The sequence below is a fragment of the Palaemon carinicauda genome, chromosome 13, assembly GCF_036898095.1.
Source record: "Palaemon carinicauda isolate YSFRI2023 chromosome 13, ASM3689809v2, whole genome shotgun sequence".
NCBI lineage: Eukaryota > Metazoa > Arthropoda > Malacostraca > Decapoda > Palaemonidae > Palaemon > Palaemon carinicauda.
This window is the reverse complement of record NC_090737.1, coordinates 29,298,749-29,326,353: the sequence shown is the minus strand read 5'-3', so window position 1 is coordinate 29,326,353 and position 27,605 is coordinate 29,298,749. Positions and strand designations below refer to the sequence as shown.

Below are 27,605 nucleotides of genomic sequence, written 5' to 3'. Positions count from 1 at the left end.
CGACAGTTGGCGCTGGTGGGCACACCCGCAACCTGCATAGCGATCGCTCGCGAGTTTTTTGAGTATGTTGTCTGTCGAGCCGCAGAGTTGCAGCTATTATATATTCACCGGGTAAGTATATTCAAAAATTTATTTTATAATTAAAATATCATGTTTATACCTCATCCTCCACTGGTCATTCTTCAGCTTAACCCCTATTTCATAAACAAAATATATCCCCATTTCATTTAAGGGCAAGCAAAAAGTAAAAATAGAGAAACTAAAAGGTATCTCAATCATTATTCAATCTTACATTGTTCTAATTTTCCATCTGCTGCACTTTGAAACTGCTATAGTGCCTGGTTTGAATCATTAAGAAATCTTATATTTGCCCAGCTTGAACATATTTTTTTTATCTGCCTAATCAGCCAGTTTACAAATTTAAATGTTTTCCCAAAGTTTAATAAAATGTGAAATTATTCATTTTGCACTGCATACACCTATTCCCTATACTACTAATTAAGTTACTGCTCTATAACACAGTAATAACAGAAGAGAGATGTAACTTACATACACATTACATAATTCTCCTGTAAAACTGTTAACCCAATAACCTAATAAAGACCTTAAAATATCAGGTACTGTGCTAAACTATTATATTCTATTGCATACACTATATATATATATATATATATATATATATATATATATATATATATACATATATATATATATATATATATATATATATATATGTATATATATATATATATATATATATATATATATATATATATATATATACATATATATATATATATATATATATATATATTACAGTATATGAGTAAAGATGGTTAACATAATATCCATATTTTAATTCAAACTATATTCAAGTACATACCGGTATGTATCTTTGGAAACAGTAACAAACACCACAGAAAAATCTAAAAAGCACGGTAAATTCTATACAAATATCAAACAGTAGACAATCAATGCCAAGTAATGTATGAGAAGATAAAATGTATCAACACAGCTGGAGGTAGATTCCAGTCATTCAGCTACATTACTAGAAATAAGTAAATACTGTGTTGCTTAACAGTTGTGCTTTAAAAATGCCTACCATCTATCCTTAGATAAAACAGGGACTACATACAATATGACTAATCATGATGACTTTGAAGGTATTTTTTCATTTGTATTAACAGCTTGATCCTGAAAAAAAAAAGATAAAAACATCCTTAAAATTTACAAATAATATTTCTGTTGCATAGTAAAATAATAATAGAACTTACATTCAAAATCACTAAAGTATCTCCCAAAATTTCGAAAAAAAGTTAAATAGTTGAAAAAATAAAGTGAGTGAAAAAATTAACATTAATGAATGTTATAAGAAATTCCACAATAATTACTGAGATAGTTTCAACTGGCAATAGGCAAGCAGAAGGGCTTGAATAAGTATTAAAGAAATTAATTCTTTCTTTATACATATATATAAATAGTCTTATTGACCTAAGGAATTATTTCTTATCTTAATAAATCAATTAAACAATGAAAAATAGTTAAAACTTTACATTAAGCAGACAAATATCTTACTGATAAAAATGACTTTCCAAATAGAAAAATTAAAAATAAACTAACAATTATTGATTGGAAATACAGATATAACAATTACAGACTGTAAAATGATCAGATGAATTTACCCTTTGCTATTTCTAGTTTTATACAAGTCACTAACGAAGCATAACATAATCTTTATATGATTTATTAATTCAATATTTACCAAGGTTCATCAATAGTCGCCCCCCACCCCCTTTTGAGAGGGAAAGATTCCACAACCTATTCCAAAAGAAAATTCCAGTATTTCCCTGCCTGATATACTACTTCCAGTCTCCCTAACCCTCCCTTGTCCATATGAGTTGCCAATTTCTCCTTATAGTGGTGATCTCTTAGCTCTAACAACTCATTCTTCTCACTATTAGTTGGTAACTATTGAGATTATCAATGTCATCATTGATAGATTTTTTCAACGAATCTTCCCATAGTTTGTTGCTGAATCTTTCACTTATCAGGTAAGTGGAATAGAGGTATTAGAGAAAATTTCTCTTAAACTCCAAACGAAGAGGTAAGATTTCATTAGAACATTCTTATCGCATTCAATTGTGACTTTTTCTAGACACACCTCAGACAGAGTAAGCATCCTTGTGTCCATTAAGTTTGATATATGCACTGTTCATACCCACTGCTCCCAAGATTTAGGGTACTTGATCAGTCTTACATGATTATTAACCTAACACCACTAGGTTACTAAAGATTAAATTTTTAAATTAATAAAAACCTTTCTCAAAAGGTTTAACGGCCTTTCATGAATAGCAGAGGCAAGGTACAATGCCTTAGAGCCTGGCCATATATCCATATGATCAGCACCCAAGGCCCCCTCTCCGCCCCAGGCAATGGCTGCTGATGACTCAGCAGATAGACCTTGCCCAACCCCACAACCCCCCACCTTAGCTCAAAAGCATGGTGAGGTTGCAGGCATTATAAGAAGCTATTGAGCTTGAGTGGGACTCAAACCTCAAACCAGCTATCACCAGGCAAGGATATTTCCAATAGACCACCACAACCCTAGGAGAACGAACGCCATTCGTACTCAACTTAAAACGTCCCCATCTGCCACTAAGGATGCCAAGAAGCAACACTTTTCTTGGTCATCCCTACCATACACCAGTAATTATTTCAAATCGATACAATGCTACCAGTGAAACAGATTTTCAAAAGTGACATATATTTTACACAAATGCTCAAAGAGGTTAATACACCAGAAAATTCTCACTTCCTAGATGTATTTCCTTCTGTCAGACCCAGTAAAACTAATGGTAAGTAAATAAGGTGTAGGTGAAGTCCAAACTTTATGGGATATCCCTTGATTACTCAGAATCATATATGCATTCCCCTACTTAAAATTTAAGCAAACAAAGACTGCAGAATTCTTTGTATCATTCATGATAAAAGAGTATAAAGCAATCTTCATACGAAAAGATAGACAAACCTTGGTACAGTATTTGTGTATGGTATTTGATTTAGCCGATTCGTTTATTGCTAAGAAGACCTACTACATCATTAATATAAAAAAATTCTTGTTTTTGTGTCCTACGCACAGTGTTCTGTCTGTCTCGTTTCGCTTCTCCTTGCAGCAGAACAGCACCATCTGCCTTCCTTATGGTTCAGTCTTGCTACACCCACTATTCTGTATACATCCATGTTAGATTGTTTCTACGCACCATGTGTCTTTACATAGTAAGACTTTTGCCAGGGCCCCTAATGGGTTTGTTTTGGAAGATGCCCCAGTCCACTTTTATTAACCAGGAAGAATGCTGTGCTTGCAGTCTTAAGCCCGTCAAGGACATGTAGACTAACAGCCCATACATTTTTTGTTTCTCTGATTTTACATGAAATGAGCTAATATATCTGCAGTAGCTACTCACATTTCATATTTCTACTTCCCTTTATAAAATATGTATGTATTTATTCTTTAAATCCCATCCTAATAGTGTTATCATTTCTTAGTTTTTGTCCCTGCATGTGCACCTTGATTTTGTGGGAGTGCTGTGGGTTACCTTATCTGGCTTGGATTTACTTAAAAGTTGCTAAACCTAAGTGCACTCCAGCATCACAACAAGAATCTGCCATCTATCTTTTGGAAAGCATGGAAGATGAACGACCTCTACCTGAAAGATTTCACCCTTACTTCCTGGTGGAGGTTGAGCAGTACTTGCAGAAGGCAGGGTTTGAGTTTAAGGTCCTGATAACGCTTGGCAATACTCCAAGACATCCAATAGCCATCCAAGTATTGCACGATAATGTTGAAGTGGTGTTTTTTATCTCCCAAAACCATATCACATATCCAGATGACGAAGAAGGGGGTGATCAAGAACTTTAAGGTCCATTACATGAAACAGGTTGAGTGACTTTCATCAGCCATGGATGAAGATCCCAACCTGGAAGTCATGCAGTACTGGTACACTTTCATTATTGCTAACTGCCTCTCTGCCACAGAAGCCTTTCAATAGTAAATGCCTATCTGAAACATCTGTGCCCTGTCTATGTTAAAAACTTTGTGGGGTTCAATCATAACGATGTCTTCCGATGTCTTCAAGAAAATCTTGGCATTGGCATTGTTCAGTCAGCAAGCAAGGCAGAAGAAGTAAAAGACAATGAAAGTGACAGAGGAATACAGTGTCACACTCTAGAAGTTGCGGGAAATGTCACAGATGCTCGAGGAATTTAAAAATACCGCCTGCAGTATGGATCCTTCCATGGCGCATAGCCTCTTGTTTATGTGCACCTTGGATAAAGATTTTGCTCCATATAAAATAATAATGGATGAGACGATGTACAAGTGGAAACAACTGCCCTTAACAATGTTTTTCATCCTGTGAAAGAAACTTCCCCCAGCCACCAAATTCCCTCAAACTTGGACCACTTCTTCAATGACCCGAGTGGAGGAGGAATCTCATGATAGTAATGATGATGGTGACATTGATGAACCTTTCACCTTTCCATGTGTAAGACAAGTAAGGTATTTTATAGTATTTTCAGTGTTAATAAAAAAAAGACTATTCTTATATACTGTAATAAACTTATTTTTCTAGCAGAGATTTAATTGTACATATCTTTTTCTTTACAGCATTAACAATGGGTCTACTTAGCCTTGTCATGGCATGCAGTTGTGTCTCTTCATCGCTCAGCCATAAAAACTAAATAGTTTTTCATCATAACCAAGTTCATCTATGCCGCATCCCTCCATAGTATAGCTGGTAAGTTAGCCTTATGTACACTGTACTGTAACTGTATAGTTATCTCCTTCCATAGTATAGCTGGTAAGTTACCCTTATGTACACTGTACTGTAACTGTATAGTTATCTCCTTTTTTCTGTATTATACTGTATACTGTACAGTAAGGTATTACATATATATATATATATATATAGAGAGAGAGAGAGAGAGAGAGAGAGAGAGAGAGAGAGAGAGAGAGAGAGAGAGAGAGAGAGAGAGAGAGAGAGAGAGAGAGAGAGAGAGAGAGAGAGAGAAAATTAATATTTTGGTAAATACATTTTATGTCTTTTTGGGGGTTAAAGTGATAATACTAAATCTACTGTACTCTGCACATACTTCACTTATGTCACTTCACCACATCAATACAATACATGGAAAATCCTCTTTGTGACATAACCATTAAGTGCACAGTAGTCCTTTATTTTATTTCTGGGTATACCTCACCATCCTTGTGAGCAAGGAATGGGGGGTTTGGGGATGCCTATAAGTCAATCTGATGAGTCATAAGCAGCCGTTGCCTGAACCTCCCTGGTCCTGGCTTGAAGGAGAGGGGGCTTGCGCACTGTTTATATGTGTATATGGTCAGTCTCTGGGGCATTGTCCTGTTCCTTGCCTCTGCCACTCATAAGCAACCTTTAGACCTTTTCTGTAATCTACATTGTTATTCCTCCATAATGTAAAACAGTATTAAATCTCTGGGGGTCTGATGACACACTTTGGCATCATCCGTTCCTGTAACCATAAGTGATATATAGAAAAGGTATTTAGCTTTCAAAGTGCAATTTTCAGTTTCACTTTCTTTCTATCTTTATTCCTTGGTTAATTATATTACAAAAAATCAACATAAATAGGATGACATGATGTCATTGGTCCCTGGCCAAAAGTCATGAAGCTTGACAGTCATTTTGTCAGAGCAGGGATCATTAGAGGGTTTAGAGTTGCCTGGGTGGAAGCACTGATGTCTTGGTTATGGTGATGAATCAACCCCGCTGTGATCGAGTCAAGGTGGTGATTTTGTGGATTTGCAGCATAAATGCCAGGGCATGATTGTATTAAAAGGCTAATATTAAGGCAATGATTGTAATGTACTATAACTTCACCAAAGCCTGTTAGCCCATTTCCAATGACTTACACATGTAAATAATTCAACCAGAATTGTACCAATAAGAAATATGCTATTTCCAGCAAGGAACTTCTGAATAATGTGCATAAATATTTCAGCATTATATGCCATACCAAATTAAAACTTATTTTCAACAGTAGATAGTAAGTTGGCCAGGGCACCAGCCACCCATTGAGATACTACCGCTAGAGAGTTATTGGGTCCTTTGACTGGCCAGACAGTGTAGTACATTGGATCCCTCTCTCTGGTTACGGCTCATTTTGTCTTTGCCTACACATACACCGAATAGTCTGGCCTATTCTTACCACATTCTCCACTGTCCTCGTGCACCCGACAACACTAAAATTACCAAACAATTATTCTTTGTTCAAGGGGTTAATTACTGCAATGTAATTGCTCAGTGGCTACTTTCCTCTTGGTAAGGGTAGAAGATTTTTGTTATCTATGGTAAGCAGCTCTTCTAGGAGACTCCAGAATCGAACCATTGTTCTCTGGTCTTGGGTAGTGCTGTAGCCTCTGTACCATGGCCTTCCACTGTCTTGGATTAGAGTTCTCTTGCTTGGGGGTACTCTTAGGCATGCTGTTCTATCTTATTTCTCTTTCTCTTGATTTTTTTTTTAAGTTCTTATAGTTTATATGTGAAAGATTCAATTTAATGTTGTCACTGTTCTTGAAATATTTTATTTGGATTGTTCATTTTTCTCTTGTAGTTTATTTATTTCCTTCTTTCCTTTCCTCACTGGGCTATTTTTCCCTGTTTGAGCCCTAGGGCTAATAGCATCTTGCTTTTCCAACTTGGGTTATAGCCTAGTTAGTAGTAGTAGTAGTAGTAGTAGTAGTAGTAGTAGTAGTAGTAGTAGTAGTAGTAGTAGTAGTAGTAATAAAGGGATTTTGACGTAGGAAAAATCTATTTCTGGGCGAGGGACCTGTGCCGCCCAGTGAATAAGCTCCATTTAGCACTTATTCTTAGGTAATTTACTGCTAAATATACCAGAGAAAAAATGTAAAGGAGTGCTAGGTTAACTAGCTCGCTCACCTATTGGTGTCGGTATAAAATTGGGCGTATATTCCAGAGGTCCCGCACTATTTAGATTAATCCACGACAGAGAACCCCAATAGAGGAGAGCCGTTCAACCTCACTCGGTACTACTACAATGCATCCGCTCAGAACCCAACTCCTTAGCACCCAAAGTTTGGGGACACCAAGGGAGAGGAGCTGGGAGGGTTCACTGGGCGGCACAAGTCCCTCGCCCAGAAATAGATTTTTCCTACGTCAAAATCCCTTTTCTGGGCTCGAACCTGTGCCGCCCAGTGAATCTATACAAGAGAAAAATGTCACCAAACTTGCAAAATAAAGGAAAAAACATAAGCGTAAGAGAAATACAGGATGCTTTAATCAGAGATGAGTACCAAAAAACAATTATAAGGGTATCTTAAATATGAACATAAATCCAATAAGGTAGGTATAATAATGCCGTGAGTGATAATATATACAGATACTCAGGAGCATAAAATTTACAAATATAATAACAGTATTCAGGTGCGAGACCAACGAATACAATAGGGTATAAATGAGGCAGGTAAGAGGGAGAGATAAAGAGTCAAGGCATTAACCTGTGAGTTACTCGTGAGTAACTACGCTCCCTGCGGCTACTGTAGAAAATTTTAGGGCTTCCAAATGTTTAAGGTAGTGTTTCTTGAACACTGACGGTGATTTCCACCCTGTATACCTGGAAAGGTCTGTAAAATTCATGTGGTGAAAGAAGTTCACCGAGGTGGCAACCGCCCTGATATCATGTGCAAGAGGAAAAGAGTCAGGGTTAGCTTGTTTAATAAAATACAAAATTTGTTGCCTGATCCCTTTAATAGTAATGGTACCGCCTTGTTCTCTAACGAATAGAGGCCCCGAGGAGTTAGAGGAGGTCCGGGATAGATAAGACCTAAGAGTAGTGACAGGGCACAGCGACGGATCTTGCGTGAGGGGAACAATTTTCCAGGAGGTCCATCTGTTTTGAGGGTCTTCATTCTTAGCCAAAAAGAATTTGTTAGGAGAAAGAAGGACCTCTCCTGAAGGCAGAAAGTCAATATGACCCGGGTCTCTCGACAAGGCTGCCAATTCAGAAATTCTTGCCCCGGAAGCCAAGCTCACTAGGAAAAGTGTTTTCCTGAGAAGGGGCATGTAATCACAAGAACTGTTAATGGTATCAGAAGCCAATTTGAGTACGTCATTAAGGAACCAGGTCACCGGGGTAGGACGAGTAACCGGTTTCAGTCTGGCACAAGCTTTCGGAATTGAAGCTAACAAAGAGTCGGTTAAGTCTATGTTAAAACCCACTAGGAAGATCTTTTTCAGAGCCGATTTAATAGGGGTGATAGTATTGGCTGCCAGACCTGATTCTAATAAAGATCTAAAGAAAGTGACTGTAAGGTTCAAGTTCATGCAGTTCACGTCTGAGTCTATTAAAAATTTTGCCAACTTTTTAACTGCAGAGTCATACTGACGGATGGTGGAATCCCGTTTATCCGATTCTAGGAACAAGGTGTTTTGAGGATCAATATTGGCACCATGCATAGCCGCAAACTTCATAAAGTCCATAAAGTTAGGGCGCTCTGAATGTTTGAGAAAGCGTACACAACGCGTGTTTGTACTATCTGAGACAGAACCGGATTGGGTATCGGGTGAGGGTATAATCTCAACTCCCGCAGGAGAGGATACCAGTTGCTCTTGGGCCAGTTGGGTGCGACCAAGGCTACTTGTCCCTTGAAGGATCTCAGTTTGTCTAGAACTTTCAGCAAAAGATTCACCGGGGGAAAGAGATAAATCTTCTCCCAGTTGTCCCAATTCTGTGACATGGCGTCTGTGGCGTAAGCCTGAGGGTCTAGATTGGGAGCCACATATACTCTCAATTTGTGGTTGGATTCCGTGGCGAAGAGGTCCACTTGGAGACCGGGAACCTGAGAGAGAATCCACCGAAATGACTTTAGATCAAGTGACCATTCCGATTCTAGAGGGGAGGTCCGGGACAGGGCGTCTGCCACTACATTCCGGACTCCCGCCAGGAGGACAGCTGAAAGATGCCAACGGTTCAAGGCTGCTAGGGAGAATATGGCTACTAGAACATGGTTCAGAGGCCCTGATTTTGACCCGCCTCTGTTGAGGCAGCGGACCACCACTTCGCTGTCGAGGACCAGACGAAGGTGTTGTTTCTTGGGAAGAGCAAGACGTTTCAGGGTTAGAAGAACTGCCATGGCCTCTAGCACATTGATGTGAAAATGGCGGAACAAGGGAGTCCAAAGACCTTGAACTTTCTTGAGCTGAGAATAGCCGCCCCAACCTGATAGGGATGCGTCTGTGTGAATGATTAATTCCGGAGGCGGAAATCGAAGGGGAACTGACTTTGACAGACTGTTTGCTCTTGTCCAAGGAAGAAGTCTTTCCCGTAGAATGGGAGGAAGGCGGACTTTCCTGTCCCGGAGCTTCCGGTTCGCCCTCGAACGCCAGACACGATTGATATCTTTCAATTTTGCCTTCAGAAGAAGATCCGTCACTGAGGCAAACTGAAGGGACCCCAGAATCTTCTCTTGGAGTCGTCTGGAACTTACTTTGTCTTTGAGAAAGCGTTTGGTGTTCCTTGCAATCTCTAACCTCTTGGGTCTGGGAAGACACAGAGTATGAGATATAAGATCCCATTGCAGGCCGAGCCATTGGAACTTCGATTTTGGAAGAAGACGGGACTTCTTGAAGTTGATCTGGAAGCCTAGAGATTGAAGATAATGGATGACTTTGTGAGTGGCTTTTAGGCAATTTTGGGAGGTGTCTGACCAAATGAGCCAGTCGTCCAGATAGGCTACTACTTGAATCCCTTGATTCCTGAGTTCCTGAACAGCGACTTCTGCTAGCTTTGTGAAGATCCTTGGGGCAATGTTGAGCCCGAAAGGCATCACCTTGAAGGAGTAACTTTTGTCCCCTAAGCGAAAGCCTAGGTACGGACGGAAGTGTCTCGCTATCGGGACGTGATAGTAGGCGTCTGTAAGATCGATAGAGGTGGTGACGGCCCCACGGGGAAGTAAGGTCCGCACCTGCGAGACGGTAAGCATTCGAAACTTGTCGCATTGAATGGACAAGTTGAGAAGGGATAGATCTAGAATCACTCTTCTCTTGTCTGAATCCTTCTTCGGGACACTGAACAGCCGACCTTGAAACTTCAGATGTTTCGTTTCTTGTATGGCGTTCTTTTGTAAAAGATCCTGGACAAATTCGACCAGGTCCGGAGTGGAATATTGACGAAATTTGTTCGGAGGAGGAGGTCCTTGAATCCAACTCCACCCTAGTCCCTTGGAGATGATACTGAACGCCCAGGGACTGAACCTCCATTTGTTGCGGAAGGCATAGAGCCTCCCCCCTACCTGCTGCACCTCAGTATTGGTTTGAGGAGTTGCCTCCACATCCGCCTCGGAAGTTCTTTCCTCTGCGAAAGGCTCTTCCCCTGCCTTTGTTCTGGTTAGAGCCACGGTGGTAGCCTCTACCTCTACCATAACTCTGGGAAGAGCTATGAGCCTCGTAGGACTGGTTAAAGGCAGGGGAAGTGGCGGAGGCACCAGAAAGCTGGCTCTTAGGTAGCAGAACGGTGACATAGTCATCCGAAGGAGCCCGAGAGGTGGAAGGCTGTGCAGGGGCAACAGAAGATGGAGGAAGAGGCAGCCGGAAGTTGGATGAAGCACTCTGTTGTTGCCTGAACTGGGTGGAGGTATATGGTCTAAGCTTCTTCCTACCCCGGGCTTGATAATTTGCGGGGTCATACTTGCGTTTAGGGGTCAAACCCCAACGGGCTTTAAGGCTCTGATTAACCCTAGTGGCCTCCGCCAAGACTTCCTCTACGAGATCCTCGGGGAAGAGATTTGAACCCCAACAGGAGGACCGGATGAGTTTATTAGGTTCATGCCTAATCGTCGCCTCAGCTAGAACATGCTTGCGACATCTGCGTTTAGCAGTAGCGAAGTCATACAAGTCATAATATAAAGACTGTAACGTAGCCTTGTTGAGAGACTTAAAAATACTCTCCGTATCGTAAGTCAAGGCTATCGACTCCGTGGATGTGGCCAGGTTTAGAGTACGGCCCACACGTAGGCGGGAATCATATTCCTGTTTAATGAGAGATTCCGGGAGACGGGGAAGCTTCTCACTAAACAAGACTGAGGCACAGTCTGCTGCAAGCTTGCCGGAGGTAAAGGTGGTATGGACGTTGTCCCAACACTCAATACCTGAGGGAAGAAGGAGGGAGATTGGATCCACCTCTCGGATGGGAGGCAAGGGCTTCTCCTCCAGAGCATATTGAAAGGCAAGCTCTGCCACCTTATTGACGCATGGAGTCAAGGTGGTCTTGTCCATTAAGAACATCGTAAAGGAGCTTTTATAAGGCGTCAGCATGGTGTTAGTGCAGCCGATGTCATTCAAAAATCTGGCCCAAACAGATTGGGCTTGCTCCTTCGGGAAGATGACCGTCTCTTTGGGGACCTTGTCTAATCGGACTAAAGCTTCCTCGGTAAGTCTGGCATAACCATGAAATGGAAATGCCAGACCCGGAGGAAAGAATTCAAAGTCCTCTAGAGGACGAGTGCCAAGGCCCTCCAGAGTCAACATTCCGTCTGAGAACGGGGAATGAAGAGCCATCCGCCAGGGGTTGTTCTTGGCAAACGGCGGGAGCTTAGAGGCATCCGGTATGAGAGAGCTTTGGACTCTCTCCGGAGCTCCTTGCTGTAAAGCCCCAATTCTCTGACTGAAGTTAGAGAACATCGTGTCCATCCTCGACTGCATCTCCGAAACCAACTTTGCCTGCATCTCCGACACGATGCGAAGCATAGCTGATTCGGAAAGGCCCGGGCTAGCAGCAGGAGGGGCGGAAGGAACTCCCGGGTCGTGAGACTTAGAGGAGGAACCAGAGGTCTTTGAAGACGGGTTCGTACCATGTTTAGAGCCATGAGAAGTCTTGTGAGGCTTGCGAGCTTTGGGTAAGGTCCTTGAAGTAGACTTATCCTTAGGGGGAACCGGGTATGAACGTTGAGACGAATCACGGTCCCCAGAAAATCCAAGAAAGGAAGAGCGATCAGAAGAAGAAGAAAGAGCGGGGCTGAGGATAGGAATCTCAGCGCCGGACACACCTGCCTCACTTACCACCCTACCTGTATCCGGCTCGTCTAGCAACATTGGTTCGACGTCCAGGTTCATGGAGGCAACATTGTCCTCCAGACCTCCGGGGGCGTCCGATGGATCTTGCTCTGGGTCGATGAGACCCGTTATAGTGGCATCAATGTGGGCAATGATGGGAGCTGCCACATGCCTAGCCACAGCAGCTGAAGACTTGGCGTTGGGGTAAACCATGGTGCAGTAGTCCTCAGATAGGACGTACGGCCGCTTAGACTTTACATTCCGGGCAAAACCACCAACCCACACCTTCAGTGTGGCCCGAGCCGCAGACTTTTGCTCCGGGGATGCCTGAAATAATAGGGGGAATTATAAAAGGGAGACTCCCAATGGTCCTTCAAGACCATAGATATCTTACTAATAGTAAATAAAATAAGAAGGCAATATAGCCAACGGGACTCACCGAGTCAGATCCAAGGATAGTGATGAGGTCGAAGCAAATCACACAGTTATCCGGGTGTCATACCACAACGTCTTCCAGTTGAACCCCACAAGGGGCGTGAGATCGGCAGACGGAGTGGCCACAAAGCTGGTGCAGAACAGCTGCACAGGCTGGCGTCAGACAATGCACCATCTGTAAAAAGAATAGTATATGAGAAACTGTAATTCTCTTAAGTAGGGGCGGGTCTGGAGGACCCGGGCCTAACATAGGTCTAACACAAGATTAGAGCTTAACTGTACTATTCTTTAAGTGGCCTAACATAGGTCTAACACAAGAATAGAGCTTAACTGTACTATTCTTTTAAGTAGGGGCGGGTCCGGAGGACCCGGGCCTAACATAGGTCTAACACAAGATTAGAGCTTAACTGTACTATTCTTTAAGTAGGGGTGGGTCCGGAGGACCCGGGCCTAACATAGGTCTAACACAAGATTAGAGCTTAACTGTTTTTTTTTTTTTTTTTTTTTTTTTAATTTTTTTTTTTTTTTTTTTTTTTTTGTTTAGGGGCGGGTCCGGAGGACCCGGGCCTAACATAGGTCTAACGCAAGGTTAGAGCTTAACTGTAATATTCTTACATAGGGGCGGGACCGGAGGTCCCGGGCCTAAACATAAGTCTAACTTGAAACTAAAGTATAGCCATCCATTCCGGTCAAGCCGGGAGCATAAAAAAGGATGCAATAACAAGGAATTTAAGACACATAGTGTCTGATTTCCCGGGGTGGGGTAGACCCCGGGCCGGGAAATAAAGGTATATTCAATACCAATTCCTTTAGGGACTCCGGGGTAGTGATCTGTCATATATAATCATCATAGGAAATGTTATAAAATAATAGGGGGGCGGAACTGTAACTAAGAACTGCCAATCGAACCCGGAGGGTTTCGTATAACATAAGCCAGAATGAAAAGTGAATATAAAATAAGGTGCACCGGGATCCAACTCTGTTGACCGGTGGCCAACCAGACTAAACAGAGACGAAACCGCCGGGCCACCCAGAGGACAAAGTCCATAAACACTTAACTACCCCCTCTAAAAGGAGGGAAGGCAACGGTCCCTTAGTGGAGGGGGGAGAAGCCTAGCCTCCCACCTAGCTAGAGGGGGAGCGTGGGGGAGGATCACGTGATACGAGGCAGCAGGGCTACCAACTGACGATCCCCAACCAGACAGATCAAACGGAGTAATGGCACAAATATTCATTATAATAATAATAATAGCGTTAAATATATGAATAAACACATAGAAAATTTTTTGGGCAAGGCATGCAACCTAAATAATTAAATCACAAAAGACACACCTGATGGCTAAAATAACATTGCCGCCTTAGCACGGTCGGCAGCCATAGCGATACGTAAATGATATCGGCCCAAAAATTGAACCACGAGGATTCTAAACGCTAAATAATGAATATTCACAATAACAAATAATATTTGATAATAAAAATAATACACATAGTAACACCGCAAGTGAAAATTAAAAGCTCTCAAAAACAGGAGTACCAACTGTAGTGAAATCAAGCAAGATCGGTATGAACGAAGAGAATAAACTCCTATAATATAAATATTAAACGATCTAGGTTGCTCAAAACACAGTAAAACCCAGCTTGGTACTTAACTTAGACGGTGTCTCTTGGGAAACCGACGAAGAAGCCATAATTCACTAGAAAATATCCAAAATTCGAGAGCACTAGAAAAATGCGGGTTACTGCACAAGTCGTGCTAAAAGGAGTTGGGTTCTGAGCGGATGCATTGTAGTAGTACCGAGTGAGGTTGAACGGCTCTCCTCTATTGGGGTTCTCTGTCGTGGATTAATCTAAATAGTGCGGGACCTCTGGAATATACGCCCAATTTTATACCGACACCAATAGGTGAGCGAGCTAGTTAACCTAGCACTCCTTTACATTTTTTCTCTGGTATATTTAGCAGTAAATTACCTAAGAATAAGTGCTAAATGGAGCTTATTCACTGGGCGGCACAGGTTCGAGCCCAGAAATAATAATAATAATAATAATAATAATAATAATAATAATAAAAATAATAATAATAACAGTACAGTACCACCATTAAGGGATTTTGACGAAGGAAAAATCTATTTTTGGGCGAGGGACCTGTGTCGCCCAGTGAAATGCTCCTTATAGCACCATTTCTAAGGTATAAATACTGCTAAATATACCAGAGAAAAAGTTGCATGGAATGCCAGGAATAAACCCAGCTTGCTCACTCTAATAGAGTGTCGGTATAGTAATTGGGGCGTGTTAGAACCACTACCAGAGGTCCCTTACCAATTAGACCTCTCCTTCCTCAATATCCCCCGATACTACGAGGTGCCGTTCTACATCCAACTACTGCCCGCTACTACGACTACCCCCCTACCCCTACCACTACCCACGTTTCTTCCCTCATTCCTACTAGCACTCCAAGCTTGGACCAGCCTAGGGTGAGGGAAAAAGGGGGTGGGTTCACTGGGCGACACAGGTCCCTCGCCCAGAAATAGATTTTTCCTTCGTCAAAATCCCTTTTCATCATATTATCTATTGTGAAAGGACCTTTGACATCAATAAACATTTAAGTTTTTGTCATTTCTTGCACACATTCAATGTATATAACAGTAATATTTAACAGTAATTTGGTGATTGTATAAAATTTTCAAACATTTTTTCCATGGATACAGTATTGAAAAAAAAATATGAAACATTTTTTCCATGGATACAGTATTGAAAAAAAAATATGAAGGTCAAACAAATTGAGAGAACCTGTATGAGTTGAGATGCTTAGCCAAAACAAAGTCGACTGACCCAATTTACACATAGCTCTCACCCCGTTCAAACCAGCAAAAGGTCAGTCCATTAACATTCTATAATATCCTTTATTTTAAGTGTTTCTAATAATACACAATGGCCTTTATGAAGATTAACAGTAGCAGTGATAAGGCAAAGAGATAGGTTTCAAGAATCACCATTGAAATAAGAAAGATCATTGAAAAGGCAGAAACAGATGTCCATGTGACCAACATTTCCAAAGCATATGGTACCGTAAACTGAAATCAACTATCTGCACCATTTTGAAAAATAAGGAAACTAATATAGCAAAAAGAACCTAAGCGAAGAAGTAAGATCACTGAGGAAGTTGAAAAATTATTGATATGGATGAAAAACAGTTGGTGAGTGATAGAATTTCATAGACTATCAATCCTGAGAAGGTGAAGCAAATACTTTTAAACATCATCAAAAACACCCCAAGGAAAGAGTGATGATGCATATTCTAGTGAGTTTTTAGGGCCAGCCGATCTGGTTTGATAAATTTAAAAAGAAAAGTGCCATTCATAGTTTTGTAAGGCATTGGTTGGCTGCCAGTACAGACAAAGCCTCTACTGAGAATATGTTGGGGAATTTACAAGGTATGTAAATGCTAACAGCTACAATCCCCTACAAGTTTTTAACTGATATCAAACTGGCCTATTTTGGAAGAAAATTCCAAGGAGGACTTACATCACCAAGGAAGAGGAAGTCTTACATGGCTATAAGCCTATGAAAGATAGGCTCTGTTGTTGTGTAGGAAAGCAAGTAGAAATTGCTGCTTGGAAATGCAAGCACAGACTTTAAGGTCAAGCACCTACTTATTTACAATTCTGAAAACCGAAGACCAACACAATAAAGGGCAACTTACTCATGATGTGAGAGTCCAACAGTAAAGCCTTTGTAACTAAGCAAGTTTTTATAGAGTGGATGCATAGAGAATTTAGGTCCTGTGTGAAAAAATACCTCCAGGAGAAACTTGAGGTCATCGTCATGGACAATGCACCTGCTCACCCTGCCGTAATAATGAAGGACTTGTCAGGGGGATTTTTCTTTATCACTGTAAAGTTTCTTTTTCCAAATATTATTCTTCTAATACAGCCCATAAACCAAAAGTTAACGTTCCAACTTTTAAAAACTCTCCACAAAAGCCCATTTAAAAAAGGTATTTCATGATCACTTCTGATACACAGTTATCAGTTAAAGAGTTTTGGAAGACTCACTTCAACATTTTCCACATCAATATCACATCAATACAGGTAACTGTGATAGGAAAGTACAATTTGCAGGTACAAACTCTTCTTCCCACTGAAGGATTATGAAGAGCTAGAATTATGTTATTTTCATTAGTAAAATAAATTTTTGAATATACTTACCCGATAATCATGTAGCTGTCAACTCCGTTGCCCGACAGAATTCTACGGAAGGGATACGCCAGCGATCACTATACAAGAAGGGGGTGTACTCACCAGCGCCACCTGTGGCCAGGTACTGCAGTACTTCTTGTTGACACCACCTCAATTTTTCCTCGGTCCACTGGTTCTCTATGGGGAGGAAGGGTGGGTCAATTAAATCATGATTATCGGGTAAGTATATTCAAAAATTTATTTTACTAATGAAAATAACATTTTTCAATATTAATCTTACCCGATAATCATGTAGCTGATTCACACCCAGGGAGGTGGGTGAAAACCAGTGTACATGTATATCAAGAAGCTAAGTATCCCGTATTTCATATTATCAGTTATTCAAAATAACAATGAAATTATAAGTACCTGGTAAGGAAGTCGACTTGAACCATTACTCTGCCTTTAATAAGTTCGTCTTCCTTACTGAGCGCAGCGTTCCTCTTAGGAGGCTGAACAACCCTAAGGTGCTGAAGTATAAAGGGCTGCAACCCATACTAAAGGACCTCTACACAACCTCTAACCTAGGCGCTTCTCAAGAACGAATTGACCACCCGCCAAATCAACTAGGATGCGGAAGGCTTCTAGCCTACCGTAACAACCCAAAAAACAACAATAAAAGCATTCAAGAGAAAGGTTAAAAAAGGTTATGGGATTAAGGGAATGTAGTGGCTGAGCCCTCACCTACTACTGCACTCGCTGCTACGAATGGTCCCAGGGTGTAGCAGTTCTCGTAAAGAGACTGGACATCTTTGAGATAAAATGATGCAAACACTGACTTGCTCCTCCAAAAAGTTGCATCCATAATACTCTGCAGAGAACGGTTCTGTTTAAAGGCCATCGAAGTGGCTACAGCTCTCACTTCGTGGGTCCTTACCTTCAGCAAAGCAAGGTCTTCATCCTTCATGTGAGAATGAGCTTCTCTAATCAGAAGCCTTATATAATACGAAACTGCGTTTTTGGACATAGGCATCGAAGGTTTCTTGATGGCACACCATAAGGCCTCTGATTGTCCTCGTATAGGTTTTGACCTTTTAAGATAGTATTTTAGAGCTCTGACAGGGCAAAGAACTCTCTCTAGCTCGTTACCCACCATGTTGGAAAGGCTAGGAATTTCGAACGATCTAGGCCAAGGACGTGAAGGAAGTTCATTTTTTGCTAAAAATCCGAGCTGTAAGGAAAATGTTGCTGATTCGGATGTGAATCCTATGTTCCTGCTGAAGGCGTGAACCTCACTAACTCTTTTGGCTGTTGCAAGGCAGATGAGGAAAAGAGTTTTGAGAGTAAGGTCTTTGAAAGAAGCTGACTGGAGAGGTTCAAACCTAGGAGACATAAGGAACCTTAAGACTACGTCTAGATTCCAGCCTGGAGTGGACAATCGACGTTCTTTAGAAGTCTCGAAAGATTTAAGGATGTCTTGTAGATCCTTGTTGGAGGAAAGATCCAAACCTCTGTGGCGGAGAACTGAAGCCAACATACTTCTGTACCCTTTGATCGTAGGAGCCGAAAGAGATCTAACATTCCTAAGATGTAACAGGAAGTCAGCAACTTGGGTTACAGAGGTATTGGTAGAGGAAACTGCATTGGCTCTGCACCAGCTTCGGAAGACTTCCCACTTGGATTGATAGACTCTACGAGTGGATATCCTCCTTGCTCTGGCAATCGCTCTGGCTGCCTCCTTCGAAAAGCCTCTAGCTCTAGCGAGTCTTTCGACAGTCTGAAGGCAGTCAGACGAAGAGCGTGGAGGTTTGGGTGTACCTTCTTTACGTGAGGTTGACGTAGAAGGTCCACTCTTAGAGGGAGAGTCCTGGGAACGTCGACCAGCCATTGTAGTACCTCTGTGAACCATTCTCTTGCAGGCCAAAGGGGAGCAACCAGCGTCAGCCGTGTCCCTTCGTGAGAGACGAACTTCTGAATGACTCTGTTGATGATCTTGAACGGCGGGAATGCATATAGCTCGAGATGGGACCAATCCAGCAGAAAAGCATCCACGTGAACTGCTGCTGGGTCTGGAACTGGGGAACAGTACAAAGGGAGCCTCTTGGTCATGGAGGTGGCGAACAGATCTATCGTTGGCTGACCCCACAAGGTCCAAAGTCTGTTGCACACGCTCTTGTGAAGGGTCCATTCCGTGGGGATGACTTGATCTTTCCTGTTGAGGCGATCTGCCGAGACGTTCATATTGCCCTGAATGAACCTCGTTACCAGTGAGAGGTTTAGACTTCTTGACCAAATGAGGAGGTCCCTTGCTATCTCGTACAGCTTCCTCGAATGGGTCCCTCCCTGCTTGGAGATGTATGCCAAGGCTGTGGTGTTGTCGGAGTTCACCTCCACCACCTTGTTTAGCAGGAGGGACTTGAAGTTCATTAAAGCCAGATGAACTGCCAGCAACTCCTTGCAGTTGATGTGAAGCGTTTCCTGTTCCTTGTTCCATGTTCCCGAGCATTCCTGTCCGTCCAAGGTCGCGCCCCAGCCCGAGTCTGATGCGTCCGAATAGAGATGAAGATTGGGGGTCTGAACCGCTAACGATAGACCCTCCTTGAGAAGGATGTTGGTCTTCCACCACATGAGAGTAGTCTTCATCTCTTTGGTAACAGGAATAGAGACCGCTTCGAGCGTCATATTCTTGTCCCAGTGAGCTGCTAGATGGAATTGAAGGGGGCGGAGGTTGAGTCTCCCTAACTCGGTGAACAGGGCTAACGATGACAGGGTCCCTGTTAGACTCATCCACTGTCTCACCGAGCATCTCTTCCTCTTCAGCATGCTCAGAATGCACTCTAGGGCTTGGCTGATTCTTGGGGCCGACGGAAAAGCCCGAAAAGCTTGACTCCGAATCTCCATTCCCAGGTAAACGATGGTTTGGGAAGGAATAAGCTGGGACTTTTCTAAGTTGACCAAAAGACCCAGTTCCTTGATCAAGTCCAAAGTCCAGTTGAGACTCTCCAGACAGCGACGACTTGTGGGGGCTCTTAACAGCCAGTCGTCTAAATAAAGGGAGGCTCTGATGTCCGCCAAGTGGAGGAATTTCGCAATATTCCTCATCAGTCGCGTAAACACCATAGGCGCCGTGCTTGGGCCAAAACACAGGGCTTGGAATTGGTACACAACCTTTCCAAAAACGAATCTCAGGAAAGGTTGGGAGTCTGGATGAATAGGAACGTGAAAGTAAGCGTCTTTCAGATCCAACGAGACCATCCAGTCCTCCTGCCTGACCGCTGCTAGGACCGACTTCGTCGTCTCCATAGTGAACGTCTGCTTGGTGACATAAGCATTGAGCGCACTGACGTCCAGCACCGGTCTCCAACCTCCTGTCTTCTTGGCCACCAGAAAGAGACGGTTGTAGAAGCCCGGGGATTGATGGTCCCGGACTATCACCACTGCCTCCTTCTGTAACAGGAGCGACACCTCTTGGTGTAACGCTAGCCTCTTGTCCTTTTCCTTGTAGTTGGGAGAGAGGTTGATGGTCGAAGTGGTCAGAGGGGGATTGCGGCAGAATGGTATCCTGTAACCCTCCCTTAGCCACTTGACAGACTGGGCGTCTGCACCTCTTCTTTCCCAAGCTTGCCAGAAGATCTTGAGTCTGGCTCCTACTGCTGTCTGGAGAGGAGGAGAGTCAATGTTTGCCTTTCGAAGGCTTGGGACCTTTCTTGGACCTGCCCCTGAAACCGTCTGGACGGGTACTTCCTCGGCTGGGGGCTCTGCCACGAAAGGGCGGAATAAATCTTGTAGCAGGAGTATCGGCCACTGGGGTGCGGTAAGTTCTAGGAACCGAAGGAGCAACCTTAGCCTTACGTGCTGAAGAGGCCACAAGGTCATGAGTGTCCTTCTGAATAAGAGCCGCAGACAATTCCTTGATAAGGTCCTCAGGAAACAGGAACTTAGAAAGCGGAGCAAAAAGTAACTGAGACCTTTGACAAGAGGTGATACCAGTGGAAAGGAAGGTGCAAAGTTGTTCCCTTTTCTTGAGTACTCCCGAAACAAACATGGAGGCAAGTTCGCCGGAACCATCGCGAATTGCTTTATCCATACAGGACATTATAAGCATGGCCGAGTCCTTGTCAGATGGGGCAGTCTTCTTGCTCAAGGCCCCCAGGCACCAGTCGAGAAAATTAAAAATCTCAAAGGCGCGAAAGACTCCCTTTAAGAAGTGGTCTAAGTCAGAAAAGGTCCAGCAGACCTTAGAGCGCCTCATAGCCGACCTTCGTGGAGAGTCAACCAAACTTGAGAAGTCAGCCTGGGCAGAGGCAGGGATTCCCAAGCCTGGTTCCTCTCCTGTGGCATACCATACGCCCACCTTAGAAGTCAGCTTAGTAGGTGGAAACATGAATGACGTCTTCCCTAGTTGCTGCTTGGACTGCAACCAATCCCCTAACATTCTCAAAGCTCTCTTAGAAGATCTAGCGAAGACGAGCTTAGTGTAGGCAGACTTAACAGGTTGCATGCCTAGAGAAAACTCTGATGGAGGAGAGCGAGGGGTAGCAGAGACAAAGTGATCCGGGTAAACTTCTCTGAAAAGAGCCAGGACCTTGCGAAAGTCAATGGAGGGTGGTAACGACTTGGGTTCCTCCACGTCAGAAGAGGGATCATCCAGGTGCGCAGCTTCCTCCTCAGAAACCTCATCACCTGAGGGTTGAGAAGCGAGAGGTAAAGTTACAGCGGTATGCTGAACGGCAGAATCCTGACAAGCGGGTGCATATACACTTGCGGATTCATCCTCAAATCTCTGTTGAAGAGGATGAGGGCTGGTAATGACAAAGTCATGAGGCTGGGAAGAAGGAGGCTCTGCGGGAGTCTGGGGAGCAAGCGTGGTGAGAGGCGACTGTAGTAAAACCTGAGGTTCAGGCTGCAAAGACTGCTCAAGCTGAGGAGAAAGAGGTAGATGCATGCGTTGAGGTGGCTGACTCATTGCATGAGGTTCATGTCTCAAGAGTTGCGCTTGCTTCAAGGGTTGAGGTGGCTGCGCAGTAAGAGGTTCCTGTCTCACGAGTTGAGGTTCTTGAGGTGGGTGCTGCGAGAGTTGAGGTGGCGGCTGCGCAGAAAGAGGCTCCTGTCTCACGAGTTGAGGTTCTTGAGGTGCTTGCCTCGAGAGTTGAGGTTCTCGCCTCGAGGAAAGTGGAGGTATCAGCTGCGAGAGCTGAGGTGGCTGCCTCAAGGATGGCAGAGGTTGTCGTACCTCAAGAGGTTGCTGCCTCGAGGATGGTCTTACTGCAAGAAACTCTAGCCTCAAAGGTAGAGGAGGTTGTAAGGCATAAGACTCCTGTCCCCATTGTTGAGGAGGTTGCCGCGTGGTAAGAGGTTCCTGCCTTAAGGAAGGTGGAGGTTGCTGCACAACGCTGGTATCTGGCAACTCCCAACGCGGTAGCTCACGCATGGAGGTAGCTTGAGGAACCTCAACTTCGTACGTCTGGCAGACGGGACTGCGTAGAGGAGGAGGAGCGCTCGCAGGAGGAGGTGTAACCTTCTCTGCCTGAAACTCACGCATCAATACCGCAAGCTGCGACTGCATAGACTGCAGCAAAGCCATCTTGGGATCAACAGACGTTGAGGTCTGTTGAGGCAGAGCCTTAACAGAAGTTGAGGTCTGTTGAGGCATCGCCTTACCTCTCTTAGGAGGCGTGCAGTCACCTGATGACTGCGGCGAGTCAGAGCTAGCCCAATGACTACATCCGGGCTGTAGAACTCGTGCGGTCTGGACTTTACGCTTAAGAGGTCTTGAGACCTGAGTCCAGCGTTTTCTCCCCGAAAATACTTCTGCAGACGAGGAAAATAAGGGCTCAATCGTCTGAGAGTGGAAGTGACGATCTCTGTAAGATACGTCCGCAACCACCGAGGATACTGCTGTGCGCCGATCAAGGCCTGCCGAACCCTTTTGCCCTTCGACATTGCTTCTCCCCTGGGCTTGGGAGCTTGCAAGAGGTCCCGGACTGGGAGGACGACTGGCACGCACAGAAGTACCCTCACGCACAACACTGACACTGACACTAGCACTCGGCACAGCACTGGCACTACCACTTCCCACTGCACTTTTCACTTTAAGTTCCTTGACGTCTGCCAAGAGGAACTTGTGGTCACTCACTACCGACTCCACTTTATCACCTAAAGCCTGAATGGCACGTAAAACATCAGACATATCAGGCTGAGCACAAATAGTAGGATCGGGGGTAGCCACTACAGGGGGAGGAAAAGGTTGAGGATCATGGGGTGAGGAATAAAGCGAAGAGCGAGCCGAACTCCTCCTAACTCTCTCTCTCTCTAACTTAGTGGTATACTTGAGGAATCGAACAAAATCAAGTTCCGAAAGTTCGGCGCATTCCTCATATCGATCTTCCAACTGACAGGATTTTCCCCTACAGTCGGAACAAACGGTGTGAGGATCAACCGAGGCCTTCGGAATACGCCTAATACAAGTCCTACATCGTCTTTGGGGAGGAGCTTGAGAAAGGTCGGACATCTTGAATCAAAGAACAGTCAAGGGGGATTCCAATTAAAGCAAAATATCGTTAACCATTAATCAAATCAATCTAAAAGCTATCTAAGCTAAGAGACAAGTTTCCTGTATAGCGAAAGCTGAAATCTTAGAGCAATACTTCACCAAAAACCGTGAACAAGACTCCAAAATTATAAGCGTATCCATGTAGGTCTTGCCGGAAGCACGACAGAGGAAAAATTGAGGTGGTGTCAACAAGAAGTACTGCAGTACCTGGCCACAGGTGGCGCTGGTGAGTACACCCCCTTCTTGTATAGTGATCGCTGGCGTATCCCTTCCGTAGAATTCTGTCGGGCAACGGAGTTGACAGCTACATGATTATCGGGTAAGATTAATATTGAAAAAATAGCCATATGATCAGCCAAGTTGCTACCCTAAGAAGGTGGGGGTTGCACATATGGGTAAGGGAGAGTTAGGCAGACTGAGATTAGTATACCTGGTATGGAAAGCTTATAATTTTCTTCTGGAATAGGCGGCAGAATCTGTACCTTAGGGAAGCATAATTGAAATAACATAATCTTCCCAATTAACTCAAGTGTATTATTATACAGAATACAGTATTACTAACCTGGTACAGGCTATAAAATAAACTTAAGAATCATGACTTAATTGAAAATTCTTTAATAATTTAAAACAGTTATAGTAATACCACTCAAAAACTTAAAAGTCACACTGTCTCTAAATTGGAAGGTACAAAGTTTTTCTGAGGTAAAATTGATTGCAAGTTAAAGCCTTCTAATCTTTTCTTGGTTTGTTCAACTCTGTTAAAAATATACTGAATTCTAATAATAAAAATACATATTTCTATGAACTTCCCCTGGCGTTCATACTGCTTCTCTCTCGAAGCTGGGTAAATATTGACATTGACCCATAAACTAAAATTTCCCATTTTCCTTTCTTGTAATTGCCATACCTATCAAGAGTAGTAATGGGATCATATAGTGGTCAATGGTAACTTCTGCATGGACAGATCATTCCCTTTGTCTTTCGGTTTTCTTGTCGCTATATGTGTTTGAGCCTACATTGTCAGAGCTACAGATTTCTTTTAGGAAATTCTATAGAAACAGGTTATTATATATTCAGTTTAAAAAGTTTTCTTCTGACTTCTTTATGTCTTGTGAGGCTTGTGCAAGAGGCTTAATGATGAGCAATAATGAGTCTCATACTTTTTGTGTCATGAACCCAGAGGTCTAATCGTGATTTGAATAACAATTAAAAGGAGTATAATTCGCTTATGAGGGATTTTCTTTAGTTAGTTGATGTTCATGTAAAAGATTCTAGTCATAAAATAAATAAGGCTTTTAATTTAAGGGAAAAGCCAGAGAAGACTAGGCCGGTTGATATTTGTGCAAGAGTGGTAGCTTAAGCCACACTGGCTATTACCAATCTGGCAGGAAATACTAGTAATGAGCTTCATAAACTTAGTTTTATTTTGTTTATGTGGCTTTAAAGATCACAAGCCATCAGACAAGGAGGCAATCTTAGCCAAACCTACCTTAATTTAAATACCAGGCTAACTTCTTAAGTTATGCTTAACAGTTGTGGTGTATTAGTCAATAAGGGTTCTCTTAATACACAGCTCATTATACCTGAGATGTATTCTCTGTAGCCAGTTTGGAGCCAAGATAAAACTACTAATATTGCTTCATGAATTTAACATATTTTTTCTGCTAATAAAGGAAATATGACACAACTACAGTGCTTCAGCTAAACATAATTAACCTTATCCTTTTATGCGCAAAACTATGATAACTATGCATCATTCCATTAAATATAATTTTCAATATTAAAAAAGAAAAATACTTACCCTATGCTTCATGTACGATAAGAATACATCCCATATAACTGTTACACCATTAATGTACAAGACTCTATATTTGAGAGGAACATAGTAGAAGTTTATTGCCTGTGTTGGGGGCCATAGACACCAGTCAAACTGAAAGAAAAAAATAATTTCACTTTAAAAGAATTGTAAAACTAAGGCTGAATTGTTCATCAACTACAAAATAGACTTTCGCTATCTTAGCAGTAAGCATCATATATTTACAATATAGACTATTTCAAGAATTTCATAAACTATACTGCATTGATAATTATTATAAAATACTAGGTCTCTCACTAAAGGAAAAGAGACAATCTCAATGTTAAGAGTGAAAAACATACTAAACAGCTATTTCAAATATGGTTTAGAGAGTTAAGACTATAAATTCCAATTGTAGTATATACTTACTGCATACACAACAGGGAATTTCTCTTTGAATTCTAACCAAGCACCTTTGAGAGTTTTGCCCTCCAAAAGTCCTGCTCCCACGAAAAAAATGACTGCAAAGTATGGTGCAGCCAGAATTTGATCTACCATTACTTTCTTAAACACTGTCTTTGCATTTTTTTGAGGTAGAACCTAAAAGGAAAATGAAAGGATTAAAATTATAACTAATATCTAGACCAGTAATACAACACAAATGCTTATTTTTTTAAAACTTAGATAAAATATGTTCTGGCTTTCTTTATAAGTAAGATTCTTGGAGGCAAATGAGTACAGTCATACCTTAGTATTCTTACACTAAGGAATGTTTGGGTTTTTGAAAAGTATTTGTCTCAGTGTTTATCACTTATTTGGTATGAATCGCATTTCCTAGAACTTGTAAGAACAAAAATGAGCCATGCATAACAATACGTATATGGCCTGTTCAAGATGGAAACCAAGCACCATATCTCGATCTTTTAGATCTTTCGCTGTGCTCATCCTCGGTAAAATTCTCCATAAATTATCATTTATTTGTCTGGTTTTTACACATTTTTAGTGTCTTAAGAAGATTAGTAAAAAATGCCAACCAATGGTTAGAACTTGGGTTTCTCATTTTAGGAGGATGTCTTTGTCCCTGGATTTCGGGATGAAATTTAATCTAATACTGGGATATCTCTCCTTTCATGAATTTCCTTTATGACTTTTTTGTTAATGCTACTTGAGCTTTAATCATATAAACATTGTTTTCAGAATAGGGTAGTGCCATAACCACTGTATTATGGTATTCCATTACCCTTTTACTAGAGTCATCTCCACGAGAGGATGAGAGTACACTCGTGCACTTTACTGTCTTTCTCTATCTAATTTTCTCTTAACTAACTATTTACCCCGTAAAGCCTTAGGGTCTGTTGTCTGTTGACTTTTCAGTTGGAGTGACAGTTGTCATTTAATAATTAATCATAAAATGGAATCGTAAATACATAATATTAATATAAGTAGGTCATAATGTACAGTATAATATAAAGAGTTCTTCATAAAAGCAGGGTGCTTTACTTAAGGCAGCTCATTCATGAATCAGTCCTCAATTGTACATAAAATATACGTACAGTACAACTTTAGTATAACACCATATAACATTATGTATATGCTTATTAATTTTTTATTATTACTACTTACTGAAATGTTACTGGAAATGAAAAAAAAAAATTCAGTGCATTCAATTATATACTTTTGATTTGACTGTCTGTAGGTAATATTTATTATGAAATTTGTAATGATTTTCAACTTAGTAATTAACAATTATTTTTTGCAGTTACAGTGAACCCTCGTTTATCGCGGTAGATAGGTTCCAGACGCGGGCGCGATAGGTGAAAATCCGCGAAGTAGTGACATCATATTTACCTATTTATTTAACATGTATATTCGGACTTTTAAAACCTTCCCTTGTACGTAGTACTGTTAACAAACCGCCCTTTAATGTACAGAACACTTAATGCATGTACTACAGCACCCTAAACTAAAACAGGCACAAATATTAAAGGCGATTTTATATCATGCGTTTCCTAAACACCTAAAAAGCACGATAAAAAATGGCAACCAATGTTTTGTTTACGTTCATCTCTGATCATAATGAAGAAACAAACTCATTTAGTGTACAGTACACATATATGTATAGGTTAGTTTTTGCATCGATTATATTGATTATACAGTACTGTATGTTGATTTTTTTATTACCAATGTTTTAGTTTACGTATTTTTCTTAGGACTTCCAAATGAAATGTTTTTCTTTATGACGCCGCCTGAAACGACGGCGTGTACGCTCAGTAAACAACCACGCTCAGAACAAACAAGGCATTTAACGTGTATGATGATAGTGATAAATAATGATACAGTACATACAGTATTTACAGTAAAAGCATTTACAAAATATGTTACCTTACAAATATAAATTATACAGTATTGTACGTAGCAAAGCAGGAAAACAATTTACGAGAGAGAGAGAGAGAGAGAGAGAGAGAGAGAGAGAGAGAGAGAGAGAGAGAGAGAGATTGTTTTACGTACGTAAATGTAAATTTTAAACAAAAAAAATATGATAG

General features: G+C 41.9%; 1 protein-coding gene across 2 annotated transcripts in view; it reads right to left on the bottom strand.

Annotated features, from left to right (window-relative positions):
- Positions 1 to 820: 820 nt before the first annotated feature.
- Positions 821 to 27,605, bottom strand: part of LOC137652250 (mpv17-like protein 2) — a 90,488-nt gene continuing 63,703 nt past the window's right edge. For both annotated transcript variants that reach the window (XM_068385493.1, XM_068385494.1), the window contains exons 3-5: positions 25,492 to 25,662; positions 25,069 to 25,197; positions 821 to 1,194 (exon numbers count right to left, since the gene is read on the bottom strand). In XM_068385493.1, coding sequence (XP_068241594.1) covers positions 1,147 to 1,194; positions 25,069 to 25,197; positions 25,492 to 25,662 — 348 coding nt within the window. In that variant the 3' untranslated portion in view covers positions 821 to 1,146. The remainder of the gene's footprint in view (positions 1,195 to 25,068; positions 25,198 to 25,491; positions 25,663 to 27,605) is intronic.